The sequence below is a fragment of the Sciurus vulgaris genome, assembly GCF_902686455.1.
Source record: "Sciurus vulgaris genome assembly, chromosome: 1".
Taxonomy (NCBI): Eukaryota; Metazoa; Chordata; class Mammalia; order Rodentia; family Sciuridae; genus Sciurus; species Sciurus vulgaris.
In genome coordinates this window covers 66381831-66398175 of record NC_136461.1, presented here as the reverse complement: position 1 = coordinate 66398175, position 16345 = coordinate 66381831, and the positions used below count along the sequence as shown (strand labels likewise).

At 34.4% G+C, this 16345-nt stretch overlaps 1 protein-coding gene across 2 annotated transcripts; it reads right to left on the bottom strand.

The window, feature by feature from the left end:
* Window positions 1-2809: 2809 nt before the first annotated feature.
* IFI44L (interferon induced protein 44 like) lies at window positions 2810-15762 on the bottom strand. Of its 2 annotated transcripts, XM_079102825.1 has the most exons (8): window positions 15174-15757; window positions 14494-14542; window positions 13590-13785; window positions 9003-9155; window positions 7417-7588; window positions 4122-4222; window positions 3693-3855; window positions 3394-3537 (listed from the first exon to the last, which is right to left on the bottom strand). In XM_079102825.1, the coding sequence occupies exons 1-8, from the start codon at window positions 15697-15699 to the stop codon at window positions 3527-3529; spliced, it is 1371 nt and encodes a 456-aa protein (XP_078958951.1). In that variant the 5' UTR covers window positions 15700-15757; the 3' UTR covers window positions 3394-3526. The 2 variants fall into 2 exon arrangements, with proteins under 2 accessions (XP_078958950.1, XP_078958951.1); XM_079102824.1 differs by lacking the exon at window positions 3693-3855 and having other exon boundaries at window positions 2810-3537; window positions 15174-15762.
* Window positions 15763-16345: the final 583 nt, after the last annotated feature.

The following is a 16345-nucleotide window of genomic DNA, read 5'->3' as shown; positions in this document are numbered from 1 at the left end:
TATTTTATATCCAGAGAATGGAAACTCTCTCTCTCTCTCTCTCTCTGCTTCCCGATGATATGAGCTGCTTCCCTCTGCCACATTCTTCCACCATGATGTTCTGCCTCACCAGGAGCCCCAAGGAATGAAGCTGGCCTTCTAAGGACTAAGACCTCTGAAACCATGAGCCCTCAAACAAACCTTTCCGATTTTACAGTTATGCTGCTCCGGTCATTTAGTCACAGCTGTGAAATAGTTGAAACATGTATCATCCAGTACGAGTCCTCATTATTTTATTGAAGTAGAGGCTAGGCAAGTTTGTACAAAGACATGAACTTCTATCAGAAACAATCACTTTCTAACAACACAACAACCTATCCTATCCACCCACACCTCAAAGGCTCCAGCACTGATGCTTAACCTGTTTCCACAGTATCCTTCTAGTTTTAGGATGATATTCTACCTTGCACCATACTTACATTTTATCTTCTATGTCCCTTAGCAGTATTTTAAGAAGGAATTTGGTGACTTAGTTTGATATTAAATTTTGTAAAATTTCAAGACTCCTGGGTAGCCTCTAAATGTGGCCAGGTGATAAATTCCATCGTCCCTGAGCGTGGCAGGGAAAGATTAGAGGATCCACAAAGTTAGGGAAGGTCCCCTTCCAGATAAAAGAGAAGTTTCTCCCTTTTTAAAGCCCTCTCTCACCAAACTTTTCCATTTAAATTCCAAATGGACATTTAATTCCACTGCATGCTTATATGTTCCTAAAGCATTATAGAGAATCCTTTTGCTTCCATTTTCCTTCTTAACACATGAAGGAAACAAGTCTCCACATTCATGCACCCAGATACTGTGGTTTGTGAGGTCAGTGCCTCAATGTTTCTTCCTCTTGATCACTACAGTACTTCCTGCTCTTCCTTTTCAGAATCCCTATCTCCTACATGAAATTGCTCCATAGCTACCCTTAGTACAGAATAAAGAAACCCCACCTTCTGTCCAGATGTTTTCCTGGTCTACCTCATTCACATTGTGGAACCACAGTTAATCTTCAGACACCTTCATTCTCTCCCAAACAATAGGGCTATGCCTGTTTTTTTTCCTCTGGATCATATGGAGACAAACATGCCTTACATGTGAGATCTGTTCTTATTACATACACATCGTAACTATTCAGGTTGCCCTCTGTTTTTATTCTCAAAACTTACTTCAGGCTCTAATCTTCAATTTCTATGAACATCCTATTTCCAGACCTTGTTTAAAAACCCATCTCTTCCTTTGGATCATGGTTCCCAAACATTCACTTGAATACAACTTCACCTGTAGTGGTACTTTGAGAACATTCATTTTCTCTTGCCTATATCTAAGAAATTCTTATCCTCTTAATAGCTAGAACTACCCAGGTGAGAATAATCCTGATTAAAAGTAAAGTAGATTGTTAGAATCTGAGTAACCATTGATTCAAAACATTTTTTTAAATATAAGAGCATGCCTGTTCAAGAGATCACAAGTCCTGCAGATGGGAGCTAATTGTGCAAGTGTTAAGTTTTGAACTTCAAAAAAGAATAAACCACTTGTTGAAACCTGCTTACGCTGTGACTGTCCCACATTTCTTTCAATGCTTAGAGAAGAATTCTTACAGGAAGAACAGTGAGGGTGTGCACAAAGACACACACATGAATATTTATTTTTCACTGCCATCATCAAGGAAAGAAAACTTTTTTCTATAATTTGTATGAGGGATTTAAAAAAATTAAAAACTATGTACTAAGGTTATAAACCAAAATGTACTGTACCATGCAGAGAAAAGGAGCAAAATCCAAGTCCACCCTTCCCACAGCTACACCACTCTATCCATCCTGAGCCTTTCAGCAACAGATTTCCCTCCTATGAGCCAAGGAGACAACCTGCACAAGCTTGTAAGTGATTCGTCTTTAAAATGTACTTAAGTGGAATCTTTAATAAAATGAGGGGAAATAGACTTATAAGCTGTCTTTTTTTTCTAGGTGACCTGGTTTAAAGGACTTTCACAGGCTGGGATATGCTCAAGATGTGACGGGCCTGACATTAACTGGTGTTACCACCCGTTTCCCTCCGTGCCCTGTTTTGTTTTTTAACCACCAGCACACTATAATATGGGGAACTGAAGCAGTCCCTTCCAGAACAGCTTGACCAGCTTTGTGAACCCATGGCATCTGAAGCTGAACTAAGGATCCACCTGAGTTTCTCTTTCCCAGATTTTTGCTTGATGCCACTTTAACTGTGGACTTTCAAGTCAGCCTTCTGCCTTTGAGAAAGTTCAAGTGACCATAGGTCACTTCTGTCTACCTTATCCTGCTTCTTGGTAGTCTGCAGTAGTCACAGCCTTAGCAGAGCTGGGTTTCTGGTCTCCGCACACAGACTTTCTGGATGATTTAATTTTTCTAAGATCATAATACAAACAGTGATCAGCTGGGTTTGGGCCAGGGAGTTGTCTTTGTGGACTCTGCCTGCATGGCTTAGTAGTAGGTTTTTTGTTTTGTGTTTTATAATTCATTTTAACCAATGAACAAGTACTTATTGACTAAGATAGATAAATAAAAGAAATTTGAAGAACAGAAGGCTTATGAAGGCTTCACAGGTAAAAACATAACTGAAAACTGTCTTTGGGATTTGTTTTTCTTTACTGATAGTCCTAATTTTGACAACTACCAAGAGGACTTCAGACTCATTTGGGGCACTTACATAAGACAACAGTCTTATTAACTTAACCCTGGTAACTTTATTTGTTCATTCCACTTTGCACACATAACTAGGATGGTTTGGAATTCAATTAAAATCAGACATGGTATCATTTGAGGAAGAAACTTTATTTTTTCACAGAGAAAAAATGCTAACTTGTTAAGAAATACAGGCTTTTTAATTTATATTCAATTATTTAGAGACATTCATATTTTCATGTGAATGAAAATTATCTCAAATATTCAAAGACAAGTGAAACTCTCCCTTTGATATTTCCATTTGCTCTCTTCAGCTTTCCATTCTCTTGGCCTTCCCTTCTATATGGAGAAATATTTTAAGTATATGTTACTCTGGAGAGGAGGGGAGAGAAGAGTTGCGATGGGTATGTTTGTTATTATCAGGGACTATGCTCTAAGCTCTCGGAATACAAACAAAACCCAAATCCTGTTTCACAAAGAACTCACAATCTATTTAGGAAAGCAGATATCTACCTAAACATTTTATAATCAGTATTCAATGTGAACAGCGCTCATACAGAGTAACATAAAGTGCTGTAGATGAATAAGTAAGGATTTTGCATGAAAAGGTTGAGAAAGATGTCATAGACACTAAATTGTAAATGGTTCAGAAATACAGAGCATAGTTTGTGATAGGACATATCTTGGGCCACCACATCTCAAGGGTTGACCTTTGGGTTTGAGGAGTGACTGATCCTAGGAACCATCCATTAGATGTTGTCAAGGGCAGAAGGCAAATCGGGAGCAAAAGCAGAAGCTGAAGGAGGCCATGAACAGATGGACTGAGGCCGTGAACAGATGGAATGATATCAACTGTCATCTGAAAACAAAACAAATGAGCAGAAATGAAGCATATATTCAAACACAACTGTCAGGACCAGGCAGACAGACTCCATCCACCCTAGTGAAGTATAGATTAGGATTTTTCAAAAAGCACAAGTGCTTTATGAGAGGAACAGAAAGAGGCCAGATTACCAGGCAAGTCCTCCAAGAAGTCATCTGCAGCCCGAAGCATCTGCCGCAGTGCAGAGAGGATCAGAACATCCTTCACAGGGTTCAGCTCCTGCTCTGAAGCATAATTTCCAACCATCAAGATATTAGAAAGAGGAATGCCTAGCATTTTGTTGATAAACATTACCTGTGGAAAACATTAAAGAAGCATGTCATATTTGAAATTTGACTGAATTTTAAATATAATTCAAGAAACTGGAAAAGCTATAGCTTGATAAATTCTCTTCAGAATGTAATTATAATTCAAATAATTATTGTTTTAAAGAAGTAGAAAGTTGAATGAGCTAAACAATTGATCCAATACTTTGCCTCTGAATATGTTGTGTGGACACACACACACAGTATGATTGTGATACTTTACTATAATATCCAATTGCAAACAGCATTTTTTACCTGACTCTGAGAAGTCATCTTTCTTGTCATGTTTAAAAGATTGTTTTGAAGAACTTCATCACAATTATTCACTTTAGTAAACAAGGCTACATGTGCTACACCTGTATCGAACAGATAAATCAGTTATTTTATATCATAGACAGCAATATATCAACAAGGTAATTAAATTGTGTGAAAGTCACTCTATATAAAATGATTTTAAGAACTGGAGAATGAAATATTCCAAGTAAATCTCACTATGGAGCCTGAATTTCTTCTGATAGGGAGATGCTTTTTCTTCTAACATGAAAGATCCACTTTTAAATACAACTACATTTGCACTAAATTACAAAAATCCACTCTCCCATTCAAACTGTGTCTTAAGATAGTCAAGGGGGGGAAAGTGGTTGCTATACTCTGAGAACTAAAAAACAAATTAAAAAATATGAGAAAAAGAGAAAGTGAGAAACACTGTGTGACCATTCATCAAAGCAAATGCCCTAAGGTCCCAACGCATTCTTCCTCAGATCAGAGACTGAAGAAATAATTCACCATTGGCTTCTAAACTTATCAAAGTTCTGTTTTGCGAACAACTGCTTCCAAGGGAAAAAAAGATGAAATCAAGGTTTCCAAGTAACAGTCAAATCTCAACATGTCCTGAGACTCCTTTACCAGAGCTTTTAGAAATCTTGTGTTTCTGAGTCCCATTACAAAAATGACTGCCTTCTATAGTCTCCTTATACACATCCCAGATATCTAACTAGCAAAGTTATCAAATTCTTTCCATTAAATGCAGCTAAAGATTCTGGGCAGCATACATAAATCAAAGACAAAACTAAAAGGTGGAGAGAAGACACAACACTAGAAAGGTTGGGAACAAAGACACGTTACAGAGGTGGCTTCCCTAGGTTTTCTTTTCACCTCATATATCCCAGATTCCCTGCTGGAGAAACCCACGACCAGGAAAGGTGAATTAGAACTGGAATTAAAAAAAATAAAGAAAGAAAGAAAAGAAAAATCTGGTCTCTCTAGCCAGAGCTTTAAAAAATGGCAACCTAGCAAGATAGAGTACTTTCTTACAATGATCACACTACCTAGCCAAGTACTACAGAAATAACCTCAGCCCTACCCCATGCAACCACTTTAGTGGTGTCAACAGAGGCTACTGGGGATTTTGGACATCTACCACACTAGCAATAATAAATCACCCTTCTCTCTTTCTCTGGCACTGTTGGGGGAGGCCAAGTGACAAGTTTCAACTTTAATCACCATTTTCATAGTCTTAAAAAGTCTTCTATCCCCTGGGATGGAGCTCACATAAGGAGAAGTAACAAAGTGCCCTGTCTCCAAAAAGACCTCATGGATCACCTGTACTCCCCGCCCGACTGGTGTCAAGAGGGTCTGCTAAAACACAAGGTCTAAGTAAGATCCAGAGCCCTGTAACATAACTTCTAAAGTATCCAAAATACAATTAAGAATCATTTCTCACAACATAAACCAGGAAAATGTCTACTTGAATGAGGAAAACTAATCAGAAGATTCTAATACTAACCAGATGAAAAAGATTTTTGAATTATTTGGCTGGAATTTTAAAGCACAGAGACATACTTAACCAAATAGAAATGCACTTGAAACAAATGAAAAATAGTGTCAACAAAGAAATAAAATACATGGGAAAGAACCCAATGAAAATTATAGACATAAAAAATAGATAACCAATTTTTTTTTAAATGGATATGGTCAAAAGCAGAATAGAGAAGACAAAGAATTAGAAAATATGAAGATAGATTGATAGAAGTTACCCACTCTAAAAAAGAGCCAATAGAAAAAAATAAATATACAGTAGGACTATGAAAAAAGACATAGAATTCATGTTATCAGAGTTTCAGAAGAAGAGAGATGGCACAGCCAAAAATAATTATAATGAAAAACAATTTTGGCTGGGAGAAATTATTTGCAAACCATATGTCTGACAATGGCCTCATATCTAGAATGTAGAAATATCTTCAAATTCAACCAGGAAGAAAAATAAAAAACAAAATTCAACAAATAATTCAATCTAAAAATAGGCAAAAGATATGAAGGGACACTTTACTGATGAAGAAGATATACAGAAGAAATAAGCACATAAAAAGATATTCAATGTCACTAGACAAATTAGAATGAGATACTACTATACACCTATGAAAAGAGTTAACATTGTTTTTAAAATTAGAAACAATATCAAATACTAGAAAGAATGCAAAAAAACTGGATTTCCCATACAGTACTAGTGGGAATATTTTGGTACAGTTTCTCTTGAGAGTAGTTTGGTAAATTTTTAGAAGCTAAACATATACTTACTATATCTTACTCAGCAGTCATACCCTCAGGGATCTGTGCCAGATAAATGAAAATGTATGTCTACAAAAAATATGTTTAATAATGTTTATAGGACTTATATTTGCAAAAACTAAAACTGGAAGCCATCAAAATATATGTTGATAGACAATGGTTAAATAATTTGTGGTATATCCATACAATGAAATATTAGTCAACAATAAAAAAAGTGAACAATCGATACATGCAACATTTTAGATGGACTTCAATGAATAGTAAGCCTAGTCAAAACGGTTGACAAACTGTATGATTTCATTTAAACAACCCTCTCAAATGACAAAAGACAGTAGTGGTTGCCAGTAGTTAAGCATGGTAAAGAATTAAAGAGAAATGTTTGTTTGGGGTACCAGGGATTGAAAACAGGGGCTCTTACCCACTGAGCCACATTCCCTATCCCCCATTTTTACTTTTTACTTAGAAACAGGGTCTTGCTAAGTTACTTAGGGCCTCACTAAGTTGCTGAGATTGGTTTTGAACTCTTGATCCTCCTGCCTCATCTTCCCAAGCCACTGGGATTGCATGCATGAGGAAAATCTTTATAGTGATGGAATAGTTCTGTATCCTGATTGTAGTGATAATTACATGAATCTATACATGTGATAAAATGACTTAGAACTACGAATTTTACATCTTAATAATGTCAGTTTCCTGGTTTAGATCATCCTTATCTACAGTCACATATCATGGGTGACTCTCCAATCAAGCCACAGAAAAATAACACATCAAAAACAACTACAGTAATTCTAAAGTTCTTAAGACTAATATTTAGGACTTTTCTTTGACAAGCCTTTGAATGAGCTCTACCTACTCTTGCCACAAAACCCAGGGCTCAGGAAATTGGGTAAAGGGTATATGGGACTTCTCTGTACTCGATTTGCAACTTTCTGGACATATAAAGTATTCCAAAAATGAAAACTCTTGATAGGATGAGACTCACCACAGTTTAATACTTCTTCATGAATTTGTTTGAGCTTTGCTGCCATTTTAGAGGAGAGATTGTTAACAGAGTTGATGTCTAAGACATAAGCCACACAGTGAATCCTGTCCTTCAGTGATGGAGAGGTGATGAAGTTTGGATGTTTGGGTGTGATTGGATTACAGGGATTAAACTGTTATGGAAACATAAAATAACATTCAAAATTCAGCCTCTGCCATTGAAAATCACCACCACTAAACTCCAACCTGAAATTATCCCTCCGCTGCCCCAGTTATTCCTACCCCCTACAATTAGTCATACCCCTCTCATTCCTCCTTTCCACTGTGAACATAATGTCATTATATAATTCTTATTCAGAAAGAATTTCTCCTTTGTTAAAAATGATTATTAGCCACTGTATGTATCACAGGCAAGTATGAAGAATGCTTTAGGATAAATTAACTTAAAATTCTAGCCTCTGGAAATAAATGCCATTAACCATACCATTTAAGACTCCTCTTTAAACATTTTACATGCTGAAATGGACTAAAGGATACAGATAAAAAGAGACAAAATATGTCTAAAAATGTAATTATAATTAAAATGCTATAATTTCTTCGAATTTTGCAGAGGGGAAATACACTGAAGTGAAACAAAAGAAATGTCAACTTTCAAATTAATGACTTCTTATCATAAGACAGTAATCTTTCTAATATTAAGAAAAAAGATTACAAATCATAGAAGTTTGAAAATGTGTTGGGTTTTGTCTGTTATTTCAAAACTAGGCTGAACTGACTGACTCACTGATACACAAAATGGTTAGTCAGCATGCTCACTCTCCCTCCCTGCTCTGTTCTATTCCCTGAATCTTTAGATCTCCTTTTCCCTGACTAGATTGAGAGCTCCTTGAGGAAATGAATTGTTTATTTAACTAAAGCATAGTTTATTTAACTGCTATTTTCAGCGTCTCTCTTCATGTCTGGAAAAAATTAGATTTTTAATACATAGTTTTTGAATAACTAGGTGATGAGATAAAGTTCCCGAGCAAGCACGACTGGGAGGCAAAGAGGTCACTATTTAGAAATTGAGGCTGATTCTATCACACGAAATGAAATACAATAAAGGTTAACCTTTCAGAATGTTTGCAGTGTATCATCTCACCTCATATTAACAGCCACCCTGTGAAGTGGACACAATTTCACACTTTTACAAAAAGTAAGATGTGGAGAGACTAGTATGTCACTTGCTGGTGGGTACCTACCTAATTAGCAGCAGAGCCAACCTTCGTATCTAGGTTCGTACTGATAAATTCTAAGCATTTATGGTTTAATATTTCAACATAGTGAGGTTAATTGTTTAATATATTGCCCATACAATTAAAAAAGAACAAGAGATTAAATTACAATCTTACTGTTGATTTACATAACTAAAGAGTGATATAAACAATATCCCCATGACCTTTTCCTGGAATCCAGAGGAGTAGAATCTTGCCTTTTGGCTTTAGTGGAACCACATTATGACAGTTGAAATTGTCTTATGGGGTAAAAGTTCAATGAGTACTATTAATGAAAATGGTTTGAAACATCTTGTAATTAAAGAAACCTTACTTGATATCTGTCTGGAACACAGCCTTTTAAGATGTAGGGTATGTCATCCAGGCACAGTCCGACATCATCTGTCTCATCCAACCCCATTGAATCACACAATGTAAATGGAAGATATTGTCCATATTTTCCATTTCTGACAGAATACATCCTGTACTGTAAAAAGTCATGTGTGAAAGTTCATTGTTTAACTAACATCCAAGACAGAACAATAGGAAGAACAGATAGTATTAACACCATGGTCCTCAAACATTTTGGTCTCAGAACCCTATCAGAGTCTTCAAAAAATACTTCAAAAAATCTCAAATATGAGGCTCAATCTATAGATATTGGATATTATTAGGAATTAAAATTGAAAAAAGTTGTTTCTTTTTAAACAATAGATAAAATTTTAAGTACTTATCTTGTATGACAAGATGTTTTGAAGTATATCTACTCCATGGAATGACTAAATTTACATATACATTGTCTCATATCATGATTTTTGTGGTGAGAAATTTTACATCCTCTCTCAGCATTGTTTAAGAACAAAACATTATTGACGGTAGTCACCATGCTGTGCAACAGATCTCTTGAACTTATTTCTCCTAAGTTAAACCTTACATCCCTTGTCCAACACACATCCTTCAACCCTGTCAAACCACCTTGGCCTTTGGGGACCAATATTCTACTATCTACTTCCATGAAATAAACTTTTTCAGATTCCATATCTGAGTTCACATGGTATTTCTCTTTCTGTGCCTGTCTTTCACTTAACATAATGTCTTCTAGGTTTAACCACTTTGTCACAAATGACAGAGTTCCTCCTTTTTGATCCCTGAACAATATTCCACTGTGTATGTATTCACATTTTCTTTCTTCATTCATCCATTGATGTAAACTTAAATTGATTTCACATCTTGCCTATTGTGAATAATGCTGTAATAAACAAGGGAATACAGATGTCTCTTTAAGGTATCGATTTCATTTCTTTTGACTATACACATGGTAATGGATTTGCTGGATTATATAGTAGTCCCATTTTTAGGGTTTTTTTGAGGAAACTCCACACTGTTGTCAATAACAACTGGACATTCCCACCAACAATGCTTAAGTGTTCCTTTGTCTCATCTTTACTAACTCTTGTTATTTTTTGTCTTTTTTTGATAATAACCGTTCCAATATATGTGAGGTAGTATCTCATTATGCTTTTAATTTGTGTTTCCCTGATGATTAGTGATGCTGAGCACTTTTTCACATACCTGAGGGCCATTCGAGTCTTCTTTCTTTTCAAAGAAATGCTGATTCAGGTCCTTCGCCCATTTTGTAAAGCTGTGTTTTCTTACCTTTGAGTTATTTGAGTTTCTTGCATAATTTTAATATTAACTCCTTTTCAGAAGTGTAATTACTAAGTATTTCTCCCATTCTATAGGTCCTGTCTTCACTTCGCTGATTGTTTCCTGCGCTGTACCGCTGGTTTTTTAGTGTGGTGCAATTCCATTTGTCTATTTTTTTTTTTTTTTTTTTAACCTGTTGCCTGAGCTTTTGGTGTCTCATCAAAAAAAAAAAAAAAAAAAAAAAAAAAAAAAAAAAAAAGGCTATCCAAATCAATACCAAGGAAGTTTCTCCCATGTTTTATTCTAGTAGTTTCACAGTTCGAGATTAAACATTTAAATCTTTAAACCAGTTAAAGTTCAATTTTGTATATGGTGTGTGAAAATGGTCAAACTTAAATTTTCTGCATTGTTCATACAGTTTTCCTAACATGATTTATTAAAGAGACTGTCCTTTTTCTATGGTATGCTTAGGACACCTTTCTTGAAAATCACTTGGATATATATGTGTTGACTTAATACTGGGTTCTGTATTCTTTTTCATTAGTCTATGTGTTGATTTTTATGCCAGTACCACGTTGTTTTGTTTACTATAAATTTGTACTACATTTTTGAGTTAGGTAGTATAAGGCCTCCAACTTTATTGTTTTCTCAAGATTGCTTTGGCTACTTCAGATCTTTCATGATTCCACTTGTATTTTAGATTTCTTAGACTCCTGTGAAGAATGTACGTGTCTAGGTACATGTTATAAGGACTGTATTAACTCTAAGTCACTGTGGGTAGTGTAGCTATTTCTACAATATTAACTTTCCAATCATAAACACAAGTTATCTTTCAATTTATTTGTCTTAATTTGTTTCATCACTTTTATAGTTTTCAATATAAAGATCTTTCATCTCCTTGGTTATATTTATTCCTACATTACTTTTAGTAACTGTTGGTTAGGATTATTTTCTGGATTTTTTTTTTTTTCAGATAATTCACTGTTAGCATGTAGAAATTCAACTTATTTTTGTTTCTTGATTTTGTATCCTGAATCTGTACTAAAATTCATTCATTAGTTCTAACAGGCATTTTGGTAAAGTTTTACCAGGCTTTTTATATATAAAATTACATCATCTGTTTATAGGAATATTTAACAGCTTACAAATTTGTATGCTTTTTAATTCTGTATCTTGTCTAATTTCTCTAGTTGGGCATTTTAATACTATGTTTAATAAAGAAGTAGATTGAGTAAGCATCCTTAGATTTTTCTAAATCTTAGAGGAAAATCTTTCAACTATTCCACATATGTATGATGTTAGCTGAGTTTGTCATCTATGGCCTTTATTATGGTCAGGTACATTCCTTCTATACCTAAATTACAGAGTTTTTATCATAAAACAATGTTTAACTTTTGTCAGATGCTTTTTCTGCATCTATTGAAATTATCCTATGGTTTTTGTCCTTCATTCTGTTAATGTCTCAGGGACACGCATGCATTCAAAAAATTCACTTTAAGAACAACTTTAACTAAATCTTCTTCCTAGATAAACACATTCAACCTGTTCCCAAGAATGTTTTTCAGAAGCCCTCTGACCATTTTTTATTATTTGTTATTTAGACAGATACATTTCCAACATAGGCACAGATATGAAGAATTTGGGAAGAATTAAAAAGAAAAAAAAGGTTTCTTAGAGACTCCAGACACTTTATTCACAATTTTTCCATTAGAGACAGCACTGTTATATTGCTTCTAAACCAGAAAGTACAAAACCCTTCTATGATAGACTGTAGTCCACCATGAAGTCAAAAGCCCCCGCTGCCCCATTAAATACCTAGGAATAATGTCACTGAGATTATGATCCTGGAGAGCAAGTCTTACTGGTTGCTCAGCATGAAAGAAATTGCATAAAACATTAAAGTATATTGTAAAACTTCAGGAACACCAATATGCACTTTCATAATTTTATTGACCATTAATTTGTTTCCTTTACAACTTCAATTATTCAAAGAGAAGGGTCTCCAAGCAATAAAAATTCTGTCTTATATTCCTTTAGGTTATATAGTATTTGGTTTTCAGTTAGAGTATAGGATCTAAATCTTCTCTTGAAACAATACTTTTGGGGTTTTCAACTTATAAAGAAGGAAGAAAAATTATTTTCTGAATAATACCACTATCAGAGCATCTATCACATTGAATAGTACTTATTTGTTTATTACCTGCTGCATTCTGAGATCCTTGAGCAAAAAGACCAAATATTATTTCATATTTAATTCTCTAATTCCATCTCAATATTTAGCAAATAGAAACATTTCAATTAATGCTTAATGAATTGAATTTTTGCCAAAGTATCTTATCTTAGATTCTGAAATAAGGCTGATGTATTAAAATAAATCTGCTCGACAGATTCTGTATTAAAAGAATCTGGTCGACATCAAGAAAAACTATGTGATTCATGAAAATCCTAGAAAATGCTTCAATTTATTGAGTGAGACACAAAAACTTAATGTTGACAATGCACAACATATTTCCCATCAAATAATACTATAGTAATCATAGAAAAATGCACCCCAACTATGAAATTTTCTAGTCATTCTATTCCCTTTATTAGTTTTTGTTTGATTTTATAACTTAAGCATAATAAAGAAGTTTCTAGATAAATGTCACACCCTAATTTATAAATCTTTAGAAAAATGATAAAGATATCTACATAGATACATGTTTATATTTATATTAGTACATGTTTCCTTAAATACATTTGTTTGTAAATAAGATCATTTTTAGGAGCATAGATAAATTTATCCCTTGAAGTATGACTTACCAAAGTGAATTAGTTTGTTTTCATGACCATTTCTTAAGACTGAACTTATATACTAAAAAAAATCATTGTATTATATTGTATCGTTTAGTTTTGTAGTTCATTATTTTATTACTAAAAGAATAGAAAAGCATTTCAATGGAGGTAAATCATCTGGGACAGGAGTAAAAATGGACATCAAAAATAACAGACAAATATTTCCATAGTTTTAAATTTTTGCTGTTTATACAATAAACGTCAAAAGGCATTTTTCCTTTAATTTCTTCTTGCATCCATAAAAAATCAAAAGTGTCTCTGGATAAAATTACTCAGTGGAGACAATTCTGATTCAACTTTTACTCCTATTTCACATTTGATTCAGCATGTAACTATTGGTAGATTAGGAAGAGACTTGAGAGAAAACAGCAAACAAATGAATAAATCTACTAATTGTAACTAATAAATGAAATCCTTAGGGGATTCTGAAGTAACTTACCTGTTCAGTAATACTAATGTTATCAGACCCCACTGGGGCTTGGTGAGTTATGTGGTCATGGAAAACAGACTTCACTGAATTGAAAAAACTGGACTTTCCAGAACCAACTGGACCCAGGAGGAGAATACGGATATTTGAAACCAAGTCTGCATGTGGCTTGTAGTCTCTGAGGTCTGCTAGGAGTTTCCTTCTGTGCCTAATAAAATGTGGTAGTTAAAAACAACAGCCAAACTTCATGAAGAACAGCTTTCCCTTTCTTCCTTTTTAAGGCTTGTTTTCATTGCTTACTTAGTACTTTGATAGTAACACTCTCTATAAAATGATATTAAATATCTAAGATTAGGTATTCAGTGCTTAAAAAATGCATTTATCTCTAACACACACATTAACCAGCAACCAAACCCTTGTTACACTATTAACCTGAGACCACAAAAATACAAGAAATATTAAAAACACTGAAGGCGAGTTATTATTTTCAGTAAAATATATCCCATTAAGGAGAAATCAAAATAAAATTTATGTAATGTAGCTATCTACAAAAATTGGAGATATAGGGCTTAGCTTTAATATTAACTAAGTTTCCCCAAAATGAATTTTCATAAAGAGAGGTTTCAGAAGAATTACCTAAAGTGATCATCCAGAATCTAATAGGTACAGAGTGAAACATGAAGTTAAATTGATCAATAGTCATCACATGAATTTTAGATGTTTCATAGTTGGTAATGGTTCTGTTATTGATGTTCTAAGCCACCTTGAATATCTTATGTCTATAACATTATAATTTTTTGTCATTTGAAGTGATATAATTTTACATTTTTACTATTTCATTATCAGTAATACAATTAGTATTTCATTATACAATTAGTCTAAATAAAATAAGTGATAGGATAAGAACAAAACATACTGTGTGGCTGTCATCATCATCTTTATGCAGTCTGGATCGTCCTTAATTCCTATGGAAAGTAAGCAGAGCATAAGCTTTCAACTTGAATGTTCACATGTGGATAAGTCTGCTTCCTAAATAGGACACTGAATCTGTTTGTGTAACCCTAAGCTTTTCAGTTAGGAATCAGGCCTGACAGCATAACGAGAAGAGAAGCAAAAGTAATTCTCTCTGCACTTTGAATCTCTCTGAAAACTCTTTAGGCATAACTGTGCCTAAATGTCCTAAGTCTGATCTTCAGGCCAGGTCATATGTCAAAATACACCTGCTCTAATATCTAATAGTAATTTTCTCTCTCTCTCTCTCTCTCACACACACACACACATACACACACACACACACACACACACACACACACACACACACACACCTTCTCCTCCACCTCTATCTATATTTCTGTCTTTATCTCTGTCTCCACACATATACTTCTTAACTTATCAAAGCAATCTGTACTCTCTGAGTAATAAACTCAAAATCTTCATCTCTCTTGGGTTTCCTTTTGGAGTTTTATCAAAGTATATCATCTGGCATAATATCAGATTATTCCTCTCACTTTTCCTTGATCTTGTAGATCGATCATAACCTATGAACAAAAGACTAGAACCAGAATGTAGGATGTAGAATTAACTAATATAACATACCTTCAACTCGAAAAACTTCATATTCCAAGAATTGAGAGGAAGAGTAAGATTGTAGTCCTAATTGTTTCACTAACAAATGATGTAGACTAAGTAGATTTTTCTCTGGATAGACAGAGAAGATCAGCCCATCAGATGAAGAAAATTCCAGGCAATCACTAGTAACTTTCAATAGATTTAAAAATGAAGTTGGAATTTGAATTACAGTACCCTTCCTTTGAAGTGAAAAACAGAAGGAAATGTGTGGCTTTTCAAAACCGTCAGCTATAGTAGGAATATGACCAAGCATTAGAACCCCAAAAGTTTCTTCCTGAAGGTAAATCATTGTCATGGTGGTCCCCTGCCGACTGCACCTCTGAAACATATCTCCAATGCTATAGCCGTGAACACTGCCCTTATAAAGAAGACTCAAAGAAGCATTTCCAAGAAGATTCCGTAAACTCTTTTCTTCAAGCCAGGTCAATCTGGGTGTCACTGCCATTATCCTGTATCTAAAGGGAAAAAAAATGACAGGTTGAGAGACTAGCATACCCTAGAAGTTTAAGCACAGATTTCTTTTTAGTTGCATGAGATCTTTTTTTCTCTGACCCAATTAAAATACACTATTAATACCATAGGCAAAAACATATAGATAGAGTATAATAGATAGGTGTAAAAAATAATTTAGAAATAAAAAGGTTGTTAACATTTTTGGGGAAGGGGTACTGGGGATTGAACTCAGGGGTAATTGATCACTGGGTCACATCCCCAGTCCTATTTTGTATTTTATTTAGAGACAGGATCTCACTGAGTTGCTTAGTGCCTCAATTTTGCTAAGGCTGGCTTTCAACTCGCAATTGTCCCATCTCAACCTCCCAAGCCGCTGAGATTACAGGTATGCACCACAGCACTCGGCTTGTTAACATTTTAACATCAGTTGATGAATAAACTGAAAAACAAGATAAATAACAAAAGAATAATCAATTAAGAGTCTACAGACCTCATTTTTATTTCTTCTTTTTAGATATACATGACAGAAGAATGTACTTTGACATATTATATGTCATGGAGTGTAACTTCCCATCCTTATGGCTGTATATCATGTGGAGTTAACTGGTTGTGTATTCATATATGAACATAGGAAAGTTATTTCTGATTCATTCTATTGCCTTTTCTATTCCTAACTCCTCTCCCTT